Raw genomic sequence first — 25,314 nt, 5'->3', positions numbered from 1 at the left:
GACCGTAAAATGGCGGACGATGGGAAACAACAAGCGCAGCCGCCCGAGGCGCCTTCTACCGATCACTCGCGCAGTTTAATTCGACATAGAGGAAGAAGATGGCGGCGCTCATCAGGCATGGTTCACTCGTCAATCCTTTTAAGTGTTCACCCACTATCCTTGCCGTGAACACGGTCAGTGTAGAACACTTCTTTTCACGTACACTTTTTAATCACCATCATCATTACATGATACTCCCGATTAAGAGTAAAGAAATTCAACTTACGTAGTTCGCGCACTAACGAAAGTATCATCATTTTACAGACGAACCTACGATACGATATAACTCGTTTCAAGAGCAAGAAACGTCCTCAGATGCCGACTCGTACGATCAACGCTGATAACAGATCTCTCGCTTCCAGAGGGTGAGTAATTTGATTAGATTACAGACTCGTACGATCGAAATATTCGCGTTACGTCGCGCCGATGGCTAACTGGCAGAGGACACACCGTAGCCATATTGCCGTTTACCCCCTCTCTTTCAAGCACCGACCAATAAACTCTTGGATTTGACAGCTTCTCAGGGAAGACCAACGCGTTTATAGCACCCTAGTTTCTCTCTAGTTCTTGTGCAACTCTTTTTGTAGTAGACTCATGTGAGTAGGGATGAAATTAATTTAACTTTTTTTGATAATGCTTCTTCAAAATAATTTCATTGTCTTTTCGCGATTTAAATTTAGCATATTTATGACATTTTCTTTTGCTGCATTTGTGTGTTATTCCAACTATCCAAATAGAAGAGAAGTTTAAATCTGAACAATACTGCTGAAAATTAAAAAATAGTTGAAAAGATTATATCTTGCAATCATCCTTTTGTATAATAGTTACATATAAATTACCCTTGCTATACTTTTCGAATTTTTATGTCCCAATTTTAACAAACAAAACGATTTTGATCGTTTTAAGAAAGATTTTAGTATAAAATAAGTGATCACGCGTACGCGATTCTTTCATATTTCCCTTAAATTTAAAAAATCGTTCAATATACGATAGCAATATACGATTGAATTGAAAGTAATCCAAAGGATATAGCAGCGGGTTCATTAGCTTCTATGCAATTTTTTTTTAAATACATATGATGACAGATGAAATTAACCTGGTCTTGAAATTTTTATATTCTAGTTTAACTTTCATTTTAACGAATGGAAAAACGTTTTTATTACTGCTTGAAGTATTATATTTTATATTATGAATATTATAAATAAGAAATTAATATGTTGAAAACTTTTATAAATTTTGTCTTACAAATGTAACATTAAATTGTATGAAATGTAAAATTTGAAACATATAAAGTGTTAGATACGTATATTTATACGTATATTATATACGTCATCTCGTAGAGTCAACGCAAATTTAAAGAAACCTGCGTAATATTTTCACGGAAGTGAATTATTAAGTTTGAATTACTAAATTGTGGTGTTTCAAAATTTCAATACAAATTGTATTTTATTAAATATTATACTAAACAACACATCTATTTTTTTAGAATGTCACTAGATTGGAACTAAATGACATTTTGGCATTAAAGTAATTCAGATTTATAAGTACGTATCTATGTATATAAGCTGGATTTGTTTCCACTTTTACACGTGACGTAATAACTAATAGTATATATTTTTGTACGCCAAGTTTTCAGACAATTACGAGAATTCTAAACTTGTTGAAATAGTTTAAGACGCATCGCGTTTATAAAAGATATTTCGTTATTAAAAAATGCATCAATTCTATGAAATATATTCTCCACCAAAAAGTAATCTGTTTGTATCTTTATTTGCTGTAATTAGTCAAATAAAAAATTTTTTTAAGTCTATGGACCTTTCAAAAGGATAGCAAGGTATCTAATTTTATTTTACAATTTCTACAACGCATTCTTTTGAAAGGATGGTTAAGTCCTAGAAATCTATACTAAAAGTTACATGTTTAATTTAAAATCCGAATAGAGGAAAAATTACATGAGAAATATCTTAATTAAATATTCATTAAAAATAATAAATATATATTTAAATGTAGCAAGGGATAGAATATATGTGAAAAACGGTTTAGTTCCTGGATATTTTAGTTCTCCGGCTGTGCCAGTTTTTATTGAGAACACCTGTTTCGAAGACCAAGTTTCTCCGTCCTTGTAATTAACATTGACAAACTATCGCCCGTCTCTCGCTACATAGATCAGAATTAATGTGTAACAAAAGAAAAATGAAACTGTGCTCCAGTTTACGAGAATAATATTCCTCGAACTTTATTTTAATATCAATTAAAAACATGAAACATATGAAATACACGTTACTGGTTTGATGTGCACAAACCAATTTCAATCTGGCTATAAACTTGATGAATTCCTAAATACGATCCAGTAGTTATTAATCATATTATTTTGGTGAAGTGTACTTTTCACTAGAATATGAGAAAAATTTTCCCAGTCACGGGGTTTCCGTACGTTTCGTTTCGTTCCTGGCACATATTGGCCATAACTGTATCCTGAGAAAATACAACTGAGGGCACCACCGTACGGTAGTTGGACATCGATCTTGTCCCCTCCGCTCGAACGCTCCAATTGGCCACCTCTTCTAAGGGAAACCTCCCTTGCTGCGCTTCATCCGGTAACCAGAGTCTTTTACACGGTACGAAAAGTTTGGCGCGAGTCGTGTCGGGATACATAATCTAGAAGAGACGATATTGATTTTCAACGAGCAAAATCAATGGCTATCAATGGTAAAGATAGTTTTTGGAAAACCTGTGTGATACTCACGGGGGATGTATCCCTGATATGTTTAACTCTCGTACACTATTGAAATAATTTCTATATTAGAGCTGATCATGTCAAATGAACTTGTGACGGAGAATTATAATATTTAAATTGATTGATTACAATTCTGAAGCAAGTAATTATATATGACTAACATACTACCCTTATATAGAAAATAAATAATCTCTTTTTAATATATTCTCATTTGTTTTGTTTTTATGGCCTGAATCCTGAATTTTATTATTTAATACTTAATTCAAATGGTAATTCAGGAATCACGAACGAATGACTGACTACTTGGATATGGAATATCATTCGTGATTTTTCATAATATATGCATGGACGATAATAGAATTATAATATTAGTTTTAAAGCATAACCTTTCAATACATTTAAGTTTTTACCGTTATGTAAAAATCGTTTGAAGTTTCGTTTAATTATAATTGACGCGATTTGTAATCGATTCCAAAACAAATTTGCAATTTTACAACGATTATAGCGATATGGAGATAAGTTAAAATTTATTAAATCATTATTGTATTGAAATTATGATATTGAACACTTTACTGAAATATATCGTCTACGAAATAAGAAAGCTAGGTGTCATCCGGAAAATCGATATTTTCAACATTTGATAGGACGGAGAAGTTAAAAAATAAAGTAACTTTTGAGATAATCTTTCAATTTTAATGGATAAATTCAATATTTGTTTTTATTAAATATAATTTTACATTATTTTTGTTTATAATTTATATGTTAGTATCTGTATTAATTATCGATAAGTAGAGATAATGTAAACGAGAAAGATAATAAATATCATGTTAAATTTACTTTAAATGCAAGAATCATTCCAATTGTTTCAGATTTTTGAGATATCAAAAAGAATACAAACCATCGGATGATACATACGATAGGATAAATAAAATTTGCGAGGAACAGCAAATTTCCACAAAGTGTGCAACAAAACTCGAGGACCCAGTGCAACGTTTTAATCTTTTCTTAGCATGCGAGCAAGAATTTCAACATCCGATAATGAATTCCGTATTATATAGCATCAAAACAGTTAGTAAGTTCTGCAGAAAATTTCTAAGGTTACAATCTATTATATTATATATAATAAATTTGAATAATTCACACATTCGTTGTATTAATCAATGCTTCCCTTAGTTTTCGATAAAAGTAAGATTTAATGAAAAATTTTATTCATTTTTAAACGAGAAAATATTCTTGAGAAACTTTGGATTTTAAAGTATATGATATTTAAATTATTCGTATTATCGTTGATAATCTTAATAATAAATTATAAATTTCAATTAACAAATTAAATTAAAACAAATTAAATAAGATTATTAACAAATTACTTAAAACAATCTAATATATTTTTCTATGTCGTGTTTTATTTGTGAAATTATTTTTCGACTCTTACGAATATGAATTATCATGTTTTATATAATTATAGGATGTATTATATATTCTAGGTGATTTGAAAAAATACTACACAAAACATGTCAGTAATATAACTCCATTCGATGCTATACAATCTATGGAATTGCCAAAGAATTTGCATGTTAATTACGATTATGTTCGATTTCATCCTGGTAAGTGTCATATTAAAAGTTTTTTGATTAAGCTAACAGTGTCAGCTGGTAGACATATCGATAACAAGATACGTAAAAAGAATTTATGAAATAGTATTTGAAGATCTATCAACACAGAAATTGTTTTATCACATTTCCTAACATTTTATATGTCTACCTGAGAAATAACTGTAATTATTCAATGAATGAAGGGGTCACTATTTAATACCGTTTAAGTAGAGAAAATGACCTTGAATGACTGACCAATTTTCGAGGAATTGTAATAATACAGCCATTCTACGGGAAACATGCAGAACGTTGCCATAAGAAGCAATTATACTTTCTAATTTCCTAATAATTGCTTTTAAATTATACTATATATTGTAGGTATTGTTAAGACAGTGATACAATTAAAGAAAAGTACATTGTTTAGGAAAAACAACATTGTTTGAGGAGGAATTACCTCCTCAAAGACAAAATCATTCAACAGCTTGTCCAAGTTCTTAATTTAACTATGTACAGTACAGTTAGATGTCTTTTAAGATCGTGTGATTGGAAAATTGTGAATTCTGTGTCTTATATAACATTCCAAATTAAATAATAATATTTCAGATACGGATACGTTGTTCAATGGAAAAACAGCATTCCCGAAGAGCTCCACTTTGGTAACTGGATTAAAGTATAAGAAAAAATATCCAGGGCACCAACAAGATGATCCACATTTGGAGAAAATGCTTAAAATTTAAGAACATTAATTAGATTGTACAAAAGATAAATAAATGTAATACATTTATAAATATCCTGTGTAATTATTACTTTAAATATTTTTCAATTCGGTTTGTTCTTCTATCATTTGGCGAACTAACAATATCTTTATTTACAAAGTACATAATTATGTATTTACTTCTTTATTGTTATTCGAACTTTTAAATACTTCCTGTATTCGGTTCCTGGTTTAATCAATAAAAATCGTTCGATCATATCACAGACATGTTGAAAAAATATTTCTTATTGCATATCAACAGTATACCTTTTTTTTTAAAATGAGAGAATACAATTTATGACAATAAAATGTAAAATTTCGTCTATATGACTTTATTACATTTCATTTAATAATATGATTCCTTTCTTTCTTTGTAACAAAATTATTTTTTGTTGTACGACAATCGGCAAAGTAGTAAAGGCGAGGAAGTAGACTAGCATCTTCCATTCTTTGGCTGCATATAATCGAACCATCAAATTTTCGTTAGCAACGTGCCTCCAAGACAACGAGCGACTGATTTATTCACGCCTTAATGAGAATTCTTGTCTTACGTAGTACAATAACAATAATTTTATGCGGGATTATGTCAGGAATCGCAAGTGCAACTGGCCTCTTAGAAGCACGCATTCGACCAACCTATCGGCCTAAACCAAAGGTATTTATCAAAGGAAATCGGCAATAAAAGAATGAATTACGCGACGATACAGTCGGAAAGAAGAGTATCTATTTGTTATTTTACTTTGATTTCATTAAATATTTTATCCCTTAATAACATAAACTTATATTTTATATAATTATAATTATTATTATAATTGAATATATTTAGTATTTAATAATTATTTTATTTTTAATTCCAAAAAGATAATATAGTTATACTTTCATATATCAAAATTCTTAGAATAAAATACTAGAGAAAATATAAAATTATAGTTGGATTTATATTGATGACAAGAAATATCAATGTGATTATCTGATGATGAGATTAAGATACTACAATAGTATTTCAAGCGTGCGCCTAAACTAATAGTAAATCACGATTATGTTGGATTACCGTGAATGGATCGTAACTGTCGCAAGACCATAATATCACTTTGTTATGATTGCACTATAATTAGATAAATTTGTTATAATTAGATTGTAATCATATCTGAATAAAAAGTTGCAACGCTGATTATACGTAAGTAAATCGCAACTATTTCCATCACAACCGACTACAATAAAATGATTTATAATTGCCTTTTTGTGTTCATATGTACATTGTGTAATTAAATAAATACCAAGTAGTACTTTATGTATTCGTTCCTGGTTGATTAACAAAATATTTTCAGTTCAAACTTCTTCTGCATTATCTTTACCGCATTTAAGCGATGAATTTATCGCACTACGTTGGAATATTACGTTTTGTATAGAATGATGACTAGATAATATAAATATTTTATTTGTTATAGCATGTGGAATTGGCAGGTTTCACCAAACCAGCGCCTTTTATTCTTAGACCTTTCTCTGGCCTTTTTAATCCTTATCCTTATGGATGTTCTATATTGTGTAATCACCCAGCAGATTGTGAAGCAAAAGAAATTCTCAGACGTGCCAAAGATACATGGGTAAAATTTACATTTTTAACAAGCATTCATTAAGGAAGCTATGTATTAAATATTAAATTTGTAATATTTTAAACAAGATAGTGAAAATGCAATATAAGGTAATACAATTCTCCTTTCATATACTACAGGCAACGGAAGGGAAGGCTTTATTATTACCAGAAGAAATGGATATGATTAGAGCCAGTTTGGTAGCTACATGCAGTGCTACCGATGTAGGTGGGAATACCGGAACTGAAGTAACTAATGATGCTTCTACTGTCCCTGAGGAATTGTTTCGAAAATATACCGAGACTGACTCAAGACCTTTGACCCCCGCACCCACGCTCGCTAGCGGCCCTACTTTGACAAATCGACCGATTCAGGAAGAACATCCGGTGACCTGCGATCTACGTGAACGTATTACGTTAATTCTAGATCTTAGAACCAACTCACGAAAGCAAATGGTTCGTAATTTACCATACTTCTATTAAAGATAGATAGATAGAAAGAGAGAGAGTTACATTAAATATTTATAATTTATCGTACTTCTGAAGTTTATCAGAAAATTTAATAAAATAATATTACAGATCTTTCCTAATTATAATGAATAAAATTAATTTTATTTATAGGAAAATGAAACGTTCTCTTGGCACGCGTTGACTTTAGAACCACCGCCTACTTACCGGAAAAGTGAAATTTTTGTATCTAAACCCAGTTCAAGACGTACGATGCGTACACCGAATCCAAGGGATATTCCAGATATATTTACAAATATAGATGATGAATTGGTATTTACGATTAAATTACTTAGATATGAATTAAATTAATTCGACCATGACGTTGAAAAATATAACACTCTATTGTTAACGAAGAATTTATGGTAGAATTCCAATGGACGCATAGAAGAAGAAAAAGTTGAAAAGCCAACTAAAGAAGTTACAATAACTCGCAGAAGAGGAAGACGATTACGTAAAGGGAAATGCAGAAGAGGATCAGGTTATGGACAACAAACAGAAGTTCGCGATTTATTTGAACCAACTGATACTCAAATCTCGCATATAGGCGATGGATCTAGAAGAACGTCGTTAGTAATGATTCTTTATTATAATATTTTAATTCCTACTTTTTTTATTTACACATTTCATTTATATTTTTCTTTTCTGATAGGATTCATACAAACAACGGGGATGTAGAGAATTTGGCAACCACCCCTAAGAAGACCTCTGCAACGAATAATATGCCTTCTATGATATTTTCTAGTTTCATTGATCCAGATATATTAAAGCATTTGTGCAGAGAATTAGACAGTGACAAAGTGGAAGCAGAGTTTTCAGTTAGGGTAAGATTCGCACATTTTGTGAAAAATTATTTAGTAATTCAGATAAATTAAAAATTTGTAATTTTAGAAAAGATTTTGTGAAATTAATATTAATTTTAGAGAAAAATCGCATTCGAAGAAGCTCTGCGGGTAAAAGGTGAACATTATTCGCACTCTAGACGATCTCAAATATTTTCAAACCCTGCGCTAGTTGATACACCGCGCGTATTTTCCCGCCAAGCAGCTCGTTTTGAAATTCTCGGCAGTGAAAGTTTACACGGTAAACAATCATTGAATTTTTAACGAATTGGGCTAATCTTAACACTATAACGATTAATGACGCTACTGTGACGTCATGTGATTTTTAGTGATAATTCGCATTTTGTAAATTCTTAACAAAGTTTCCGGCCCTGGTGAAAGTTATTCCCGAAAGCAGTTATAGTGTTAATAAGCGCAAACAGATTTTTAACAAGTTGTTTTCATCACATTACCACACAAAGTTGAAAGATTCCCATAGTACATTGAAATTAGTATTTTTCGTGTATATTATTTTTTTATATAAATAAAAATATTGTTACGCTATACAGATATTTCAAACAATTGAATTTTTGTAATTTTGCAAATAATGTTATATAATTTGAACAAAATTTTTGTAAATCTTTATCAGGATTAACAATATTGGGATATCTAAATAAACACGTCTTTGTCACTTCGGGAAGAAAGTTGATTTTCGGAAGAGTTTTCAACAAATTCCAAGAAGATACGAAGGGAAATACTAAATGCATTTCACCAAGCATTGTTCTTGAAGCTCTTCAGGATATGATAGGAAAACCTATAACTCAAGAGCAAGAGGCATATTTAAATCTTACAATTGGCGAAATTAAGGAACCGTTAAATTTTAGAACTTGGTGCGGTTTGTGTGCTGCAGTCGAACGTTTACTCTGCCCATTTCCTTCAAAAGAAATTGATCCACCTACCTGGCTCGAAAGGGTGGATTTTGAAAACTTAGAACGAAGACTTAAATCCGCTAACGCGGATCACAAGCTGGCTCAGTTTTTAACAGAGATTTGTAAACGATAATTCGTGGAATTATTATAGAACATCTGTGAACAATTAATTTTTTTAAATGAAAAAATTTATAAATGTAAAAATATTAAATAGTAAATTTATAACAAAGTCTGTTTTATCAAATGACTCACGTTTCAGAACAACTTAATAAGTTTTCTAATTATATAAAAATATAATTGCGATTACAGACAACTAGCTTTTACCATTTGATATATAAGTCACAATTACATCACATAGTGATATAATTTATAATTTTGGTCTACTACATTATATGATATAATTATAGATTATACATATATCAAATAATAATTGCTTCATCACATGTATAAATTGCAATAATAATAATTGCCAATTAATCTCATCACGTGGAGATTGCTGCATATAGAGACCCTAAATACATCCTTCCTTCACGCAAAAAAATTTCAAGCACAAAATTCTCATAGTGATTTTAGGTAATGATTGAATAATAAATGAATTATTGTCATTCATCGTAAGACGCCGTCAGATATCGTATTAAGTTAATCGATAGTCATAATTAATTGTAAGTTATAAGAGTCGATACGCATGTAATTCCTATGTTCGCCCCTGTAGTTACGTTAGTCCATAACTTTACAAGGAGTTTTACCTTATGTCGATAAGAATGTAAACTATAAATAATATTGAAGCAAAATATATAAAATAAGATTTACATATTATACAATCGACTTTACATTGAATAATTACAGTTAGATATTTAAAAATAAGAACAATATTACAATAAAATACCTTAATATCTAAACAATCAATATTCATATTTATTAAATCAATATTGATGTTTACAAAATAATAAAAGAACTGACAAAAAATAAACAAATATGTAAACAAAATTACTGAGTAAGTATCATGAATAATTCATTTGCAGTAAGAATTTATTTCCATGTACACCTACATGCAATTTTTATATACTATATGGTAGTCAATCACAATATAAGATAGTACTCGATCGTAGACATTTTTACTCCTGTGAAATAGAATTCTTAAAAAACGTATCCATTGGTGCTAGTTGTCAAGCTTTCGTAAATATACTTTACGTACAGACGTTTCGATGACAATTGTTTGAAAAGACCAACAATAGTGAGTCAGTGTAAAATCCGATTAAATAAATATGAACGAGAAAAAGAACAAAGGTTCCCTATCACGTCACCGCCCGGTTAACAAGCCAATTAATGCCTGCTTCTCTTTCTCTTTTTTCCGTACTGTCTCTAAATTCCGTTGTTTCCATGAACTCTTCCGTAGCTTTATGGGACGTGAGCCTACGTATCGACCTGAAAGAAAACAATTTCATTGGATTGAAGTTATTCTTATAGGAGAAAGTGATCTCTTTCTTTTCTTTTTTCTTCCTTTCTATTTTTTTCTAGTTGAATGAATATGTCTAGACGCTTGCTATATCCTATCATATGATAATATTTAGTTAGTTGCTATTGTAAATTATTTTGTTTTGGTTATTAATGTTTCGCATATATTATCTTTAATTCTATTTATATTATCTTTATCTTTATTTATAATCCTGCCTTCGAACATTTATAGACTAGAGGTGTGTGAGAACCCGAAAATACTAAAACGATACGACGAGAATCTTTTAGGAGCCAGAACGGGTCCCGAAAATTTCGAGATTCTCGTGAATGTTCGTTCGGACTTCCCTAAAATTTCCGAGAAACTCGAACACTGTCGGAAAACCCGAACATTCTTGGGAAATCTGGAAATTCTCAGGAACGCGACCCGATCCGACTGTACCCGACCCGACCCGACCTGACCCGATGTCTTTCAAATTTCAAATACTCAAGTACTTAAAATATTTATATGAAATATTTGAAAACGTGATTCTAGCTTCTTCTAACGAACGTTTAGTAAGTCTTGTACTATTTTAAAATTACGGTTTGTTAGCCAACTGCAAAAGAAACCCGTATAAAAGGAAGTCAATATCTGAGATACGGATAAAGCACAAATAAACCGTAGGCTTAAGTGGTTTACACAAAAAACATGATACGACTGAATTAGAGACCCTCTACTATCTGTGAAAATCATGACAGAAGGTGGCGATATTGTCCACAGTATCAACGATATTCAAAGTAAATTCATTTAGAGTTCGCGTTTCATTGTTTTGTCAGCGAACCAAGCACGCCCACGAGTGTACGTCTTTTCGAATTTTTTTATTCGCAGCATCTCTTTATATCGAAGTATTTAATTCTTAGTCCCGATTTTTAGTGATCTAAACTTATACACATCCACCCTTGTTTTCTCAGAAACAAGATTTCAAGCGAAAAAATTTTATACTTTCTTTTCAATTTATTTTTGTATATAAAAGAAGCTCCTGATTGAGTGTACCAATTATATTTGTTGAAATGTCGAAAAAATTACTGGAAAGGTAAACGTGATTCCTTCAGTAGCATTTTGAAGAAAGTTTTCCAAATATCAAGAAAGTTAAACATTGGTTGGAAAAATTCAAAGTGTAACGATTTCTCAATAGGATATGAATCACGAGAAAGAGCGAGAAGTAACAACGTTTTAACAGATATTAATGGAAACAATCTAGGGCAGATAACAAGTAAATTACTTTCGCGTTATATGTAGGTATTACTTGAATTAAATAGAAAGATTTTCTTTCGAGAAAATTAACAAATGGATTTCACTCAAGTGAAGCGATATAATAGAAGTCCGCACTAAATAGGATATAGATTTAGATAGTATAAAATATGGATGGAATTACTTGGAATAAATAAGGAAAGGGAAGGAAACCGGAAACGGAAGTCAACTTTCAAAATAGCGGAAACAGGATGGCGGAAGATATCAATCGAATTTATCGAAAAATTATAATCGCCATCGAGACAGTGAAGTATTGATTATTTTATAATTAAATTACTTTACCATTACTTCCTGAAAAGTTGTAATAATCGAAATCAGTATTCTATAAGATGAAATTATTGTAATAAACAAATCATTCTAAACTTATATTCTAATATTAAACTATGATAACAGTGCATAAATTCTATGAAATCTTTTTATCAAATTCGTAGAATAGCATACGAATATAGTATGACATATTTCGAGGAATAAACTGGGAGCATAAATTCATTAATCTGAAATGGGAGTAATATATGGTATCTGGAAACAAACGTATGGAACAAAGTAAAAACGCATGTCAACACGTTTTTGAACATTTATTTAAAATAAGGAACATAGGAAAGAATGTTATATCTTGTATGTATAGTAGGTATGAAATATCTTACCTTCGTTCGATCAAGTGATACCAAATTTAAAATCAAAACGTGCAAAACGTGCCCTATTGTCGTTGGAAATATGATATTTATATTTTAAGGTTTCAGTTAACAATAACGGTTGAAAGAGTGTAAAGTAAATACAGAGTATTCTCTCACTAGTAACGTAATATCTAAATTGTATATAGTTTTCTGTAGAACTTCAAGTAGTGCATTTGAAAGGATGTTTTCGCGTTTGATTTGTAAAAGTAATATACATTTTCTATCGTTAGTCTGTATGTGCGAAGTAATAAAAAATCATTATGCAAAATTTTTTTTCAGTGAGTTTTACTACTATTATAATGTCATAATTTTATTTATAATTTCATAGTTGATTTAACCATTTTTGTATATTTATATCATGTTTAACTTTTCCAATCTAACATTTCCGATATAACATTTCTAAAAGTGTATTTTAACGCAAAATTTTGGATGCAAAAGTGGATTGACTCCTCCGGAGTTTCGTGCAATTTACTTTCGCAAAATATCTAATTTTGCTAAGTTAAAAATCAGTTTGTAAGCCTTTGTTTTTAATAAGTAATGAAATATAAAGCTCTAAATTCATTTTCCTAATAGAATTTTGTTAGTACGACAAAAGTGGAATTATCGAAGCAAAAACTTGTGGAATCTTTTTTAAAATTTCTATGGCTCATTTTCATTCATGAAAAGGGAAACTGATGATTGATGTTTCGTGGGTGTTATTACGAAATTTTGCTATGTATTGAACATTTTTCGTGGAGCGAGAGGTTACTAATATATAATATAAATTAATTAAAACCATCTTTTTTAATTGACGAAAATGTCATTTATAGATTAAAACTACGTTAAGATTCGCTTAAAAATAATGTACCCTTATTAACAGATACTGCTATTTTATCTTCAATTTAGATATAAAAATATAACCAGAAATATTTAGAAAACAATTTTTCTGAACTTCAAACTCCTATATAAACATAACAATGCGATTATTTTGGAAATAAAGCTTTACAGAAGATCCTATTTTACATTTTTATAAAATAGATAAAATATTTTATACTATATACAGATAACTTTAAAAACGAATAGAAAATAATAAAGGATCTTTAAACTACGAGCTAATTATATATCCATAATAAAATACAATAAAAACCAATTATATATCCCCTTGGGCTTTTCCAGCATATTTTCCTTCACGACTATTTCGAGTCTTACTTCTATTTCTGATCCTTAATTCTGCACCCAAATAACAGCAATTTTCGCTTTTCATGGAAATGAACGCTCTTTCTTAAGAAGCTAAAATTCCTTTAATTCTACATTTTTTTTATTCAAAAGAAAATATGTAACATACCATTTTTTCGAATGAAATATCTGAGGCTTGGAATGAAATGTTTAATGATCAAATAAAACTCTCCTTGTTACGAGGAAACAAAATGATATCGTAAAAGAGTAGCGGAATCCTATATTCCCAACGCCATATAATTATTAATTACAGAGAATAAACATTCAGTGTTGTTTACAATTTTACAATTCCACGAAAGTAATTTAAGAAATTAGCATAAGGAAATTAGTAAAATCGTATTACTGCTATAAACGAAGAGATTGTTAAAATATAAGGCAAGTTGTTTGCTTGATAAGGACAATATAATATATTGAAGCTTTTGACATTTATTCCTCGAAACAAAAGTACCATGGGTCTTTTCGCGACACATATTGAAATATGGTAGCACGATACTGAGTACGTAATTTATTGCAACCAAAACTCTTTGAAACGTAAATTCCATTGTAAGATGAATTTTCTAAACTCTTTCTGAAATTTCTTTTTAACCAGCCTGCACAACTCTTCCCGCTAACAGTCTGCAAATGTATTTAACTATGTTTTAATAATACACGCAAATTTTTTTTAAAAAGAAATAATGAAAATTTATTATGATGTTCCAAATTTTTAAAAACGTTTACTTAAAAATGGAAGCTATATTTTAAGAGCAAAGATTATAATTAAACATTCAGAAAAACGATGGTAATCAGGACAAAATCATTGATCAGCTGTTTAATCTTATTCAAAGTGATCGCAAGGTTACACCCAGGACAACGACAGAAATCGAGTCAAACCAGGTACCTCAAACATTCACTCATATATCCGTTCAAACAGTCATCATTTCTATGACTTAGCCTTTTATATTCAATAAAATATTGAAAAAGTTAATAATTCATAAAAGAACGATTATCAAAATCTTTCGTATAATGTTTAAAAAGGATAAATATTTTATTTCTTTTTATTTTCTAAGTTGAAAATTATTCAAATGTTGTTCATCATTTTATTAGTTTAGATTCTTTTTAACGGTTGTAGAAGGCTTCTTTAAAAGAAATTATATGAAAGATCCATCGCTTTTGTATCAGCTTAATATGCTAAACGTACCCATTCTTGCAGACAGTCTTTATCGTATTCATTGATTCGCTCGTACGTGTGTTTAAACTACTTGTTGCGTCTGATCAAATTCTGGACCTACCACTTATCGCTGCCGTTACATACGCGGTGTCTCATTTTAGTACGGAATAATGTGTTACGCCCGGTGACTCTCTACACAAACCAGACTCCATACCTCGAGCAAGATGACTGCCAAATATCTACATACCCTTATTGCGGGCCCTCAATAATCTCAAAGATCCACCATAAATTTTAGCATTTTCATAGTTAACACTTAGCCAACAGCTTGCGCCACTGCGAGCTATACGTTTCCACCGCGCTCGAATAAGCCAACCTATACACGCTATCCACCGCGCATTTTTCCAAGTATCGAGGACTAATAATCACTACTTAAAAAACAAAGAAGTCTAAAAATTATTTAAGTTGTCAATTATATTTTGCGGTAATGATTTTATTTTACAATTTCACATATTGTTTATACAAAACATCAAATTAAAAGTATATGTTGAAAGTATAAAAAATATAGGTAAAATTAAAAACATTAAAGATCACTAAGGATAAATAACACGACTTGAATGTGAAATTAAAAATTCATAATGCATTCTAATATCTCTTTACAGTATGGTATCGTTCGATTATATAATAACTTTATTTAGTCATAACTGATAGTGTAACTTTTGAATTAATTTTAACACCACTAAATTGGTGTATTTTATTATATACTGTACTTTATAAAAGCAAAAAAAGTGGCGCAATTAATTGGGAACAATTCCAGGTAGACAATAACTGATAATAACAAAAAAAAACTCGTTGAAGTCTAAAAGGGAGATTTCCCGTTCGGTCACGCAGCGATGTTTTTCACAGAGGGGAGATCTCCCTATTCGGTTGGCTAAGTGTTAAGGTCCTTCAGACCAAACAAGTATCTTTTTGGTCGAATTATTCTTTAGGTCTATTGTCCAAAACACGGGAAAGCGGTTTTCCTATGTACAATGCCACCCACGGCCGACCTCTGATTAGGGGCGACCAGTACCTATCCTTACCCACCAGCCTTTTTCTTATCCATTTAGGAACAATGACCGTTGCCCTCACTTTCCTAGCCAAAATTGTCATCAACGAATCCGATGACATACCCATCAATAACTTTCCTCTGCGACAGCATTGTCAGCGAACTTCACTGGTTTCATCCTTAGATCAGTCATCATCTCTTGACTGGTTTTCCATTCATTGATCAGTCATCAGTTTAACTTGTTACTTACACTTCGCTGAGAATACATCTACACGTACCACGCGTAATTACTTATATCTACAAAGTTGTTGGAATAAAGTGTATATTGTAACCTGTTAATTCAGTGTTATGATCAGTTCAACCACCTCTATTATCCTAACCGAAATAGGGGATCGATCGACTCGTGGCGTCGATTATCAAATCGGAATTTACGACTCTCGTTGACGCGCTCCTTCGCGATCACGTATCTCCGCGAAACGGCCGAACAAATGTCATCAGTAAATAAATCATTTTTATATATTTTATCTATAAAATTATTTTTTACATATTCGTATTATATTTATAAAAGAAATTTGCATTTTATACTCCAATGAACAATCATTCGAGAAATCATTCGGAATGTTATATAGATATACTATATATAACTTACAATGCACTTTTCCTGTACTCTATGTGTATTGTGTATAGATGGTGCTGAAAAACTTTTTACGCTAATTGCTCCGACCACAATGATCGATTTCTCGATCAACAAACGGGAATGCAAACAATTTCCAACTTATTATTCACCATGTTCGTACAAATATTACAGTTGTGCATCAAAATGTACACTGCTGAAAATAATTGCAGGGACATTCGATTACGCGAGAACAAAAATATTTGAAAAGTATTCGTATTTTCAGATTAAAATGTAAGAAATTATAGAAATTATAGAATATTTTCATAATTATTACTAATCGGAAATAGATTTCGATCGCCTATTGACAAGGAATGTTTCTATCAAAAAATCTTTCGTCGTTAATCTTAACGAAGGGATACATTTAACAATATAATTCATAAATTTAACATATTTCCGAATAATGAAACTATCTATAATTTCAAATAGTATATTTTTATCCCCTTCTTTAGACAGTTGTTAAACCTTCCGATTTCTATTGTCATGATACGCTTTAGAGAACCTGTCACGAAATATCTTTCCGCTTGGAAACATTTAAAGAACGCCTCGATTTTTGACAAAAAATATGTATTTATAGAAATCTCTTAGGGATTCGAAATAATGAAAGGAAAAGTTTTCATGATAAAGAACAAGATTTATAAAACGTGAGAGAATACATAAAAAATATAATGGTTCTGAATAAGTTCTTAAATGTGCACCTTGTAAATATCACTTGGTAAAGCAATTTTTCAAAAACGTGGTCATAATAGTACTTATAAGAAATTATGCTACCTATCTTAATAATAATTTTATGAATAGATAACACTTATTCTGGAAACTAGACTATTTATATTGTACTAAACTCTGGAAACGTTAACGTAAAAGTGATACGTATAAGGTTCAGTTACGGAGATCAAACAGACTTTGCATGTGGTATCACTCAGTTCTAATTTAAGTCTCAACCAGTCAAGTTCGTCTGGATATAAGTGAGCGTAATATTCGTATTTCGTCACTTAACGATATTTCATTCTCGCGAGTAGGAAGAACGAGGTGTGGACAACAAATGATATGTACTGTGGCAACGTGACTAAAAAATCCAGTGTACCAGAATGCTTTAAGGAATTTAGGAATGAATTTAGTGTAATGAACGGCCAGAGAAGATGTATCATAGCTTGTGGTAATAGTACGCTGGAAGAATTCAATAGAAAATTGAATGTTTCGTGGAAATAAATTTTCTTAAATATTCGGAAATTGATAAATAAAACAATTTGCGGAGAATAGAACATTTATTTGCGATGAAAGAGAGCAATAAAAATCCATTTATCTGAGCATAGGGGCAAAATAATTTGGACAACCATCAAGAAGAGTTTGCTAATTTCTCCCATCATGTATCTATAATCTTTGCTCGAATAACTCGTTCACGTCCGAGCAACTAAATTCGAATAATTAGTAATATTTCAAGAGATGCAAATTTTTCGCTAAATAAATCGTTCATTCGTTACAGTAATAATTGAGAGTTGTTCTGACAATAAAAAATCCGTAAGAAATCAGTAAATCAGTACATCAAGTAAAATTTCGTTCTAATTAACGGAAGGCCAAGTCCTACTGAATCCTAATGAATGAATCTTATATAATATATAACAATACTGTTTGTTCTTCTAAAAGCGTAAAACATCGCGCTATTAAATTTCGAATAAAGAAATTTTTATCTCTAGAACTGACGAACAGATTTATCTATTAATATTTCTATAAAGACCATAAAAGAAGATTTGTCTTTTTCAAGATATTCAACAATCACGCTTTGTGCATCTACCCTTCTGCATTATTCGCACAGGAATCCATTTCAATGGCGAAGAAAAAGAAAAGAGGAATGCAAAGGACACAAGATTACGCATATACGCTGATTCCTGGAAAGTTAATAACATCGGGTTCCGTCAAAAAAATCTCAAAGACCTCGTTATTCAGCCCAATAAAATAGTCTAGCCTGCTCAAGCTTTGGCCGCCTACTTCGACGAGCCACCCCGTCTAATATACGATCGCCTTCGCAGAGACAATATGTTTATTTTGTAATCGAGTCGTGTCCCTCGTCGTGAAATAAATATATCGACAGAAATATTCGTGCTATTTCTCACCCACTGTGTGGTGAACGGTGTCGAACACAGCAGCATGTGTAGGACTCTGATTCATCCCGCGAAACACAAGATGAGGAGGAAGAGGAATCTCGTCGATGGAATGCGACCACCGCCAAGACCGATCGTTCCCAAACCAGTGAGAAATGGAAATTTTGTGGGTAAAACGCGAAATTTAAACGAACGACAAGTTTCTGACCAAACGATTGGACGATATCTGTATCATATCGATATACTTTAGATTTTAGATACTGTTCAGATAAGACACGTTGTAACAGAGCAATAATGAGTAAAAGGCGTATCTGGATATAATAAAAATAAGTAGCTATAATAGTTCAATTAATCGTTAAATGGACTGTTGGGCCATCGTGGTTCTCATAGGTCCAATTATTGGAAGATTTCTGAGACGCTCTATTGGTCTCATTTATGTTCATAATGTCGCGAAACAAAGTTGCTTTTATTCATCCACTGATGTTGTAAAAATAAATATTAGATAGAACAATTGCGTTATTGTAGTCTCGAAGCCACCAAGCTACACATTTTTTGGTAATAATGATAATAATAAACAAATCCAACTCAATCGGAACTTGATATAAATTAGTAGAAGAAAGATGGGAATATGTAAATTAGTATAGCGATAGGGAAAGTCTTCGAACGTCAGACTATAAACTTTTGGAATATTTTTGAAATAGTTTTGAATTGATAAAACCATCTAAAATTCAAAGATTCGAGATTATGTAATAAAACAATGTACTACAATGATATGAATGGACAAAAGCGACAGTTGATCGTTGATCTTCATTGCGTATACCCTGAATGAGAAATAGGAGAAAGATCGGTCCTCTACTCAACTCATTTCTCTGCAAAATTTCTTCCATCTAAAACGAAGCAAGAGATACAGGTTGCCTAATTGGTTGACTTGCTTTATATAGAAATAAATATTATACAACATAACATGGTTAATACCATAACAAAAAAGATAAGTGTAATCGAAAACGAAGTAATAGAGCAAGGAAAGTCGAGCGAACGAGAAAGATAATGATTACGGCAACAGTTGAGAAAGACGTTAAGGAAGACGAAGAAGACGGGAGCAAGATACGAAGAAAACAGAAGAAAAGGTGAAGAAACTGCGGGGGAGTTACAGAGAAGCGATAGAAAATTCGAGAAAAGAAACAAGCATTCGTAAGAAAAAAAAAAAAAAAAAAAGAAAAGAAAGAAGAAACACGAAGAGGATTTGTTAAAGAGATGAGAAGGAGCGAAGAAACGAGAAGAACGAAATAAACGAGAGAGAAGGTGACGAAGAGAAAGAGAATGACGTACTAAGGAAAGATAAGAGGACGGTATAATTACGAAATGAATGAAACAAATGGTGAAAGGTTGGTAAAAAAAGATAAGGAAATATGATGAAAATGAGAATGAAAAGAAACTTATTAAACTCTTGTTAAATCTTAAAAACTCGTTAATACATTCTAGCACGTGGAACAATTCTTTACAACTTTACGCTTGCAATTTTATACTTTTTCAGCGGATCTTTCAATATTCTCTCCTTTTTTCGATATTGATCAAACAAATCTAAAAGTAAAAAGTACTGACTGACGCCATCGATACTGAAAAAGACGAACAGAGAAAGACTCGCTAAGAAACTAAACTCAGCTACCGAACTACCAAGAAAAGCGAATGACGAAAGAAGCGAAAAGGACTCGGTGAAAAGAGCAATGAAACGTAACGATGACGATGTCCACTAGGTAGATGTAACGAGTACGATGACGATTACGATGACGAGTAAGAAGTCACATCGCACACGATCGGTTGTTTGTCGAACAAAACGATTCCGATTGGCTGTTTTATGGTTAGGTGGAGGGGTTAAAGGGAAGAACGGTACTGGTAGGGGTTGTTGAATGAGTACCGGGACGAGCGAGGTCGCAACGCATTCCGTCGTAGTCACCCCGACGGGTAACGGATGTCCGAGTGGCTCCGTATTCGCGCGCTAAACTCACGAGGAACTCGGTGAGATTGATACGAAGAGGTAACAACGAATTTCCTCTAACGAGAAACCGAACGGACGACTGAACGAACAGACGGTCGAGCCCACGGTGAGTCTTTTAATTTTTCCTAATATTTTTCCATTTTCTTATTTGCTTTTTTAATTGAATACGATTTTAGAATCTTTCGTTGAATGTTTATACGAAGTTTAGCTGTGATATGAAATTAATGAAATTTCTTTTTTCTCTTTTTGTGTTTGGGACACAGTAATTGTACAGAATTCGAACATAAAATGGTATCTTTTTCTAAGTGCCATTGAATAGAATATGTAAAGAAAATACGAAATATTTCGTATTAACAACACTTAGAGCGAGTTATTAAAAAAAAGTTGCCAAAATATTAAGATAATATCGAAAAAAAGCTATTGAATTTAATCACGCATTTGATACTTCAAAGTGGTTGCCCATAAACACGCTGAAATTACTTAATTCAAAGACCTACGTAACTGTAATAATTCATTTCTCTTTATTAATGTGTAATAAATCTGCTATATTGTACGATTTCCTTATACAATAGTAACAACAATACCGTAGTAATACCATATTTATATTATATTATATTATAATATTTTATAAATATTAATCTCAGTAATAGAGTATTGCTTTAAATTTCAAACTAGATATAAAATTCCGCTCGTAGAGACTGAAAAGATGTCATTTTAATAAATCACCGGTAGATAGATACCTACGTATCTATCTCTACAGCCGACCTCATAGATATAGCTATTTTTTCAAGTAATTGCATGTGTTTTCAAGTAAATGCAAAGTATTAGAATCGACAATCTCTAATTTGCAAAAGAACTGCAATAAATATTTTTTAAGCTTCATCCCACAATTTCTTTCACATTGCTAAAAAATCATAAAATATTGAAAAACAATAATCGGTCGTTTTAAACAATTAATTTTTAAATACACATTTTTTATAATTCTTTCTTTCTAAATCTTTTAGTAATCTTTTTTCATTCATGATATAATTGTATGTTTTATTGAAATAGCTTATATGCAGGCTGAGTCGCGTAAAACATGCCCAGAACTATTTTTTTAAATTAAAAATATTGAGAAACGAGCTTTTTTCTAATAAGATGGAACATTATCATATCCTAATCATTATGAGTGGAACAAATTATAGGGGTCGGATGACTTCTAACGGAAGATCAAATGCCTTCTCATTCTTTTTTAAATAAGATGGCATATCAATTTTTTAGCTATCAGTCTCAGAATTCTGAAAAAAAAAAATTGCTTCTGAATCTTTCCTATATTAAGCCGAACAACGGGGGAGAAAATAATAAACGAAACTAGAAAATGTATAAACAATACTTAAACGAAATAAACGGAATTAGCAAGCTGATTAAAAATCCTTTGGTCCATCTGAAATCGCTCAAGCGTCGGTTTCATTGTCAACGAGCGACAATGCTATCTCTCCCTATCCCAGTCACTACAATCGGCAAGTTGGTGGTTATTCACCGCACTAAATTTAGCAGGAATGTTGTATAAATAGAACGTAACCATTGCAGAAATGTCTGGAAAACGTAAACAGCATACCTGACTGTCGTCAAATTCAAGGATTTGTGACCGGCCTAATAACGATCACGACCGATCGTCACGACGTTCGACCATGATGCGTTTCGTGATAGAGCATCGTCACTCATGTTTCTGTTAAATTTATACGCGATGCCTGCATACGTTTTCCATCAAAAATTTATCAAAGATTTATTTAGTTTTATAATACTTTTCAGAATTCGCCAGTGGGAGCACACCAGCTGTATCTATAATAACGAATCGTTTCACGGAAGTGAAAACGTTGAACGAACACGAGAAAGATAACGAACGAGAATATACTTGAAGGAATAAAGATAGAAAAATAATGTTTACGATTACAGTCTTTGTCTTCACATTGAACACACTATGGATGGTGTGTCAAGCAGTGCCACTGCTTGATATGAGGAACAGTTTCGAGCAAAATGTATTGGATGCTATGGTCTCCTCTGCATGCTCTTCAAATGGAGATTGTTGGAAATGGTTACCGATGCAAGAAGTTCAAAAAGATGTTCCTTTGACTCCAGAGGACCTCCCCATATCAAAGTAGATAATTTTTATGATCTTTAATTCCCATATTATTCTATATAATGATAGGAAATAATACTGTTATGGATTATAGAATGGATATTCGTCGAGAAACTTCAAGCTTAGATCCCAATACGATTATAGAAACATGGGGTGACAGTTCCCCACCACTGAACAGAAAAGTTCACCAATTGTCACTGGCTAACAAGCAAATCGGAAGTAGATTGTCGAAGAAAGATATGTCACGTAGTTGGGGTGCTGGCGGCATGCCCTTTTCTATTCTTTATATGAATCCATATAGTCCTCGTGGAAATTATGCCAGTAAGGAAATATTAAACAAGAAAGAAAACGATAATACATTATCGCATATAAGCACAGATACACATGGTACATGTTATGTTAAGGTACTTCGCAACAACAAGATCTGGGAAAAACTGAAAGTACAACGCCACCTATAATACATCCTAATACTCGCATTGCTGTGCGTAATGGAAGTTCTACGCAACCAAGAAGACAATACTCGATAATACCGCAGCTTTTTATATCATATGGCTGGGGTCCGTTTGGCAAATGAAACGAATCTCCTACTTAAGTGTGTAAATGGAATACTGATCTCATAATTTTGGTATACGAAATCAACTGTAAAGATATTTAGTTATATTTTATTTCAACTAAGCGTCATGTTTTAGATAAATTATAATCTAAATATCCCTTTTTTAAAAAACATCCGCAAATAACCATAACTCCAATTATTCATTAATTATTTGTACATACTTTTTAAATATTTATTCAAATGTTTTATTTTAATCTACCAAAAAATTTCTTAATTTTGTTAGTTGTGAATAATTATTATATGAGAAATCACGCGTTACTATTCCTTTAAATTTTCATTAAAATTTCACTAAATAATTCAGTAAAATATTAAAGATTCTACCTCATGTATAAAATTATCATTTATTCTTTTCTCTTATATGATTCAAAACCATAATAAAATGAATTTTTAGTTCCTAAGAAAATTAAAGCTTACTTCTTATGTATAGCTTTGGATATATTAAAATTAGTTATTTTTTTCATATTTGAGAATATAATTTATCTTAAATTATTATATAATAAGAGGTTATTTAACTCACCGTTCATTTCTTTCATTGCTTTGATGAAATCTTGTGGATCTTTGAAGGACACAAATCCAAATCCTTTTGTCTTATTTGTCCTTTTATCCCTGACTACCTTTGCTTTCTGAAAACTCGGATATTTGCCAAAGACTCTTACTAGCATTTCGTCTGTGACGTCGTTTCCTAAATCTCCACAAAATATTCTAAAATCATCTGCAATATAAAGAAAAATGTAAAATATATTTAAAACAAATTGAAGCTTATGAAGAATATAAATATGAATAAATAATTAACCTTCATCCCATTCTAGTAAGGAAGGATCTTCCCATGTTTGTCCACCAGCCATTCGTATTATTTTTTTATTTTTCTTCCCTTTACCCTTTGGATGAGTCTCTTCTGCGCTAGCATTAGCCATGATAGAACTTGCCTTCCCTTGGCTAATTGCTAATTCTGCTGCAGTACTTACACCTTTCACCTTGGGTTTCTTTTTGCTGTCATCTTCTGGGATCTTTGTATTGATAATCTGTTCAATAATTTCTGGATGAATCATTGGTGCTGATGTAGATTCGTAAGTTTTTGGAGTAGCACTTAAACACGGGTCCACCATATTTGGTAAATATGGATTACTTATCTGTGCAGGTGATGAATATGTTGTAATAGAAGGAACCGTACCTGTGTAAAACAATAGCTCATCAATAAACTACTTGCAATAAATGTAATCTTATGATATAAAAGACTTTATATTCATCTACCTTGTCTTGCTACTTGCTGTGGAATTAACATTGGCGGTGGTGGAGGAGGAGGTGGTGGTGGTGGCGGTGGTGGTGGAAATCCAATCATTGGAGGAAAAGCTAAACTAGCTGCAGCAGCAGCAACAACTGGTGTTGGAAGTTCATGTTGCTCCAATTGTCTAGCCACTTGATTATAAGTATTTGCACCAATTACAGGTCTAACCATTGGTGTAACTAACTGACCACCAATTTCAGCTTCAAATCTAAGAATTAGTTTTAATTTGTTAATACATAAAACCATTCATACTTCAAATACAAGTTTTCAATCATATCTATACAAAGATTTATAACAATTTATTTGTTTCGTAAGAAATCAGCCACTTGAAACTTAAAAACGTAAATTAAATAATTAGTTGCATAGTAAAAAGAAATGTATATATATAAATAACCAATAAAACGAATTATAACAAAGAGGTTAGGAACATTATGTATATTTACAACTATTTAATACCTATTCATCTCATCTTCCATTTGACGTAATTTGTCATCCATTTTGATGTTCTTACTGTTTTTTAATTTCTTCAATAACGTAAATATATGTGATCCTAGAATAACAAATTATTTATTACTGACCGCACAAGTCTAAAACGTTTTGCCTAGTTATGCTTTGAAGACTAAAGTATTATTCAGTACTACCAATACGCGTTATACAGGAACAATTCATATGTTATGTTTTATTTAAAATATTCTCTAATTCATTAAACTTAATATAATCTTTAAAAATATGTGA

The 25,314-nt window shown here is 31.5% G+C and overlaps 4 protein-coding genes across 5 annotated transcripts; 3 read left to right on the top strand and 1 right to left on the bottom strand.

Moving 5' to 3' along the window:
* Positions 1-44: 44 nt before the first annotated feature.
* Positions 45-5,156, top strand: Mrpl50 (mitochondrial ribosomal protein L50). The gene is made up of 5 exons (XM_072003982.1): positions 45-173; positions 304-404; positions 3,646-3,848; positions 4,261-4,380; positions 4,972-5,156. The coding sequence occupies exons 1-5, from the start codon at positions 99-101 to the stop codon at positions 5,103-5,105; spliced, it is 633 nt and encodes a 210-aa protein (XP_071860083.1). The 5' UTR covers positions 45-98; the 3' UTR covers positions 5,106-5,156.
* Positions 5,157-5,705: 549 nt separating this feature from the next.
* LOC139987489 (uncharacterized) lies at positions 5,706-9,218 on the top strand. 2 transcript variants are annotated; one of them, XM_072003803.1, is made up of 8 exons: positions 5,706-5,777; positions 6,571-6,726; positions 6,855-7,169; positions 7,335-7,493; positions 7,590-7,789; positions 7,873-8,044; positions 8,144-8,303; positions 8,691-9,218. In XM_072003803.1, the coding sequence occupies exons 1-8, from the start codon at positions 5,706-5,708 to the stop codon at positions 9,101-9,103; spliced, it is 1,647 nt and encodes a 548-aa protein (XP_071859904.1). In that variant the 3' UTR covers positions 9,104-9,218. The 2 variants fall into 2 exon arrangements, with proteins under 2 accessions (XP_071859904.1, XP_071859903.1); XM_072003802.1 differs by lacking the exon at positions 5,706-5,777 and adding an exon at positions 6,121-6,299 and having other exon boundaries at positions 8,691-9,215.
* A 647-nt stretch (positions 9,219-9,865) lies between these two features.
* LOC139987492 (uncharacterized) lies at positions 9,866-25,200 on the bottom strand. The gene is made up of 5 exons (XM_072003807.1): positions 25,036-25,200; positions 24,546-24,787; positions 24,088-24,465; positions 23,812-24,006; positions 9,866-10,395 (listed from the first exon to the last, which is right to left on the bottom strand). Exons 1-5 carry the CDS (start codon positions 25,074-25,076, stop codon positions 10,271-10,273), a joined length of 981 nt encoding a protein of 326 aa, XP_071859908.1. The 5' UTR covers positions 25,077-25,200; the 3' UTR covers positions 9,866-10,270.
* On the top strand, positions 20,506-23,352 carry LOC139987494 (uncharacterized). Its single transcript, XM_072003810.1, has 4 exons — positions 20,506-20,668; positions 22,354-22,699; positions 22,776-23,002; positions 23,086-23,352. Exons 2-4 carry the CDS (start codon positions 22,482-22,484, stop codon positions 23,253-23,255), a joined length of 615 nt encoding a protein of 204 aa, XP_071859911.1. The 5' UTR covers positions 20,506-20,668; positions 22,354-22,481; the 3' UTR covers positions 23,256-23,352.
* Positions 25,201-25,314: the final 114 nt, after the last annotated feature.

The sequence above is a fragment of the Bombus fervidus genome, chromosome 5, assembly GCF_041682495.2.
Source record: "Bombus fervidus isolate BK054 chromosome 5, iyBomFerv1, whole genome shotgun sequence".
NCBI classification, from domain to species: Eukaryota; Metazoa; Arthropoda; class Insecta; order Hymenoptera; family Apidae; genus Bombus; species Bombus fervidus.
The sequence above is the reverse complement of the archived record's forward strand: the minus strand, read 5'-3'. Positions and strand labels throughout refer to the sequence as shown.

Coding starts and splice junctions, on each gene's coding strand:
- LOC139987492 (XM_072003807.1), bottom strand. CDS start 25,076: ATGGATGACAAATTACGTCAAATGGAAGATGAGATGAATAG. Junction 24,466..24,545: donor ACAGCAAGTAGCAAGACAAG/GTAGATGAATAT, acceptor TGTTTTACACAG/GTACGGTTCCTTCTATTACA. Junction 24,007..24,087: donor CTTACTAGAATGGGATGAAG/GTTAATTATTTA, acceptor TTTATATTGCAG/ATGATTTTAGAATATTTTGT.
- LOC139987489 (XM_072003803.1), top strand. CDS start 5,706: ATGTCAGGAATCGCAAGTGCAACTGGCCTCTTAGAAGCACGCATTCGA. Junction 5,778..6,570: donor CCTATCGGCCTAAACCAAAG/GTATTTATCAAA, acceptor TATTTGTTATAG/CATGTGGAATTGGCAGGTTT. Junction 7,170..7,334: donor CCAACTCACGAAAGCAAATG/GTTCGTAATTTA, acceptor TTTTATTTATAG/GAAAATGAAACGTTCTCTTG.
- LOC139987494 (XM_072003810.1), top strand. CDS start 22,482: ATGTTTACGATTACAGTCTTTGTCTTCACATTGAACACACTATGGATG. Junction 22,700..22,775: donor GAGGACCTCCCCATATCAAA/GTAGATAATTTT, acceptor TATGGATTATAG/AATGGATATTCGTCGAGAAA. Junction 23,003..23,085: donor TCCTCGTGGAAATTATGCCA/GTAAGGAAATAT, acceptor TGTTATGTTAAG/GTACTTCGCAACAACAAGAT.
- Mrpl50 (XM_072003982.1), top strand. CDS start 99: ATGGCGGCGCTCATCAGGCATGGTTCACTCGTCAATCCTTTTAAGTGT. Junction 174..303: donor CTATCCTTGCCGTGAACACG/GTCAGTGTAGAA, acceptor ATCATTTTACAG/ACGAACCTACGATACGATAT. Junction 4,381..4,971: donor TTATGTTCGATTTCATCCTG/GTAAGTGTCATA, acceptor ATAATATTTCAG/ATACGGATACGTTGTTCAAT.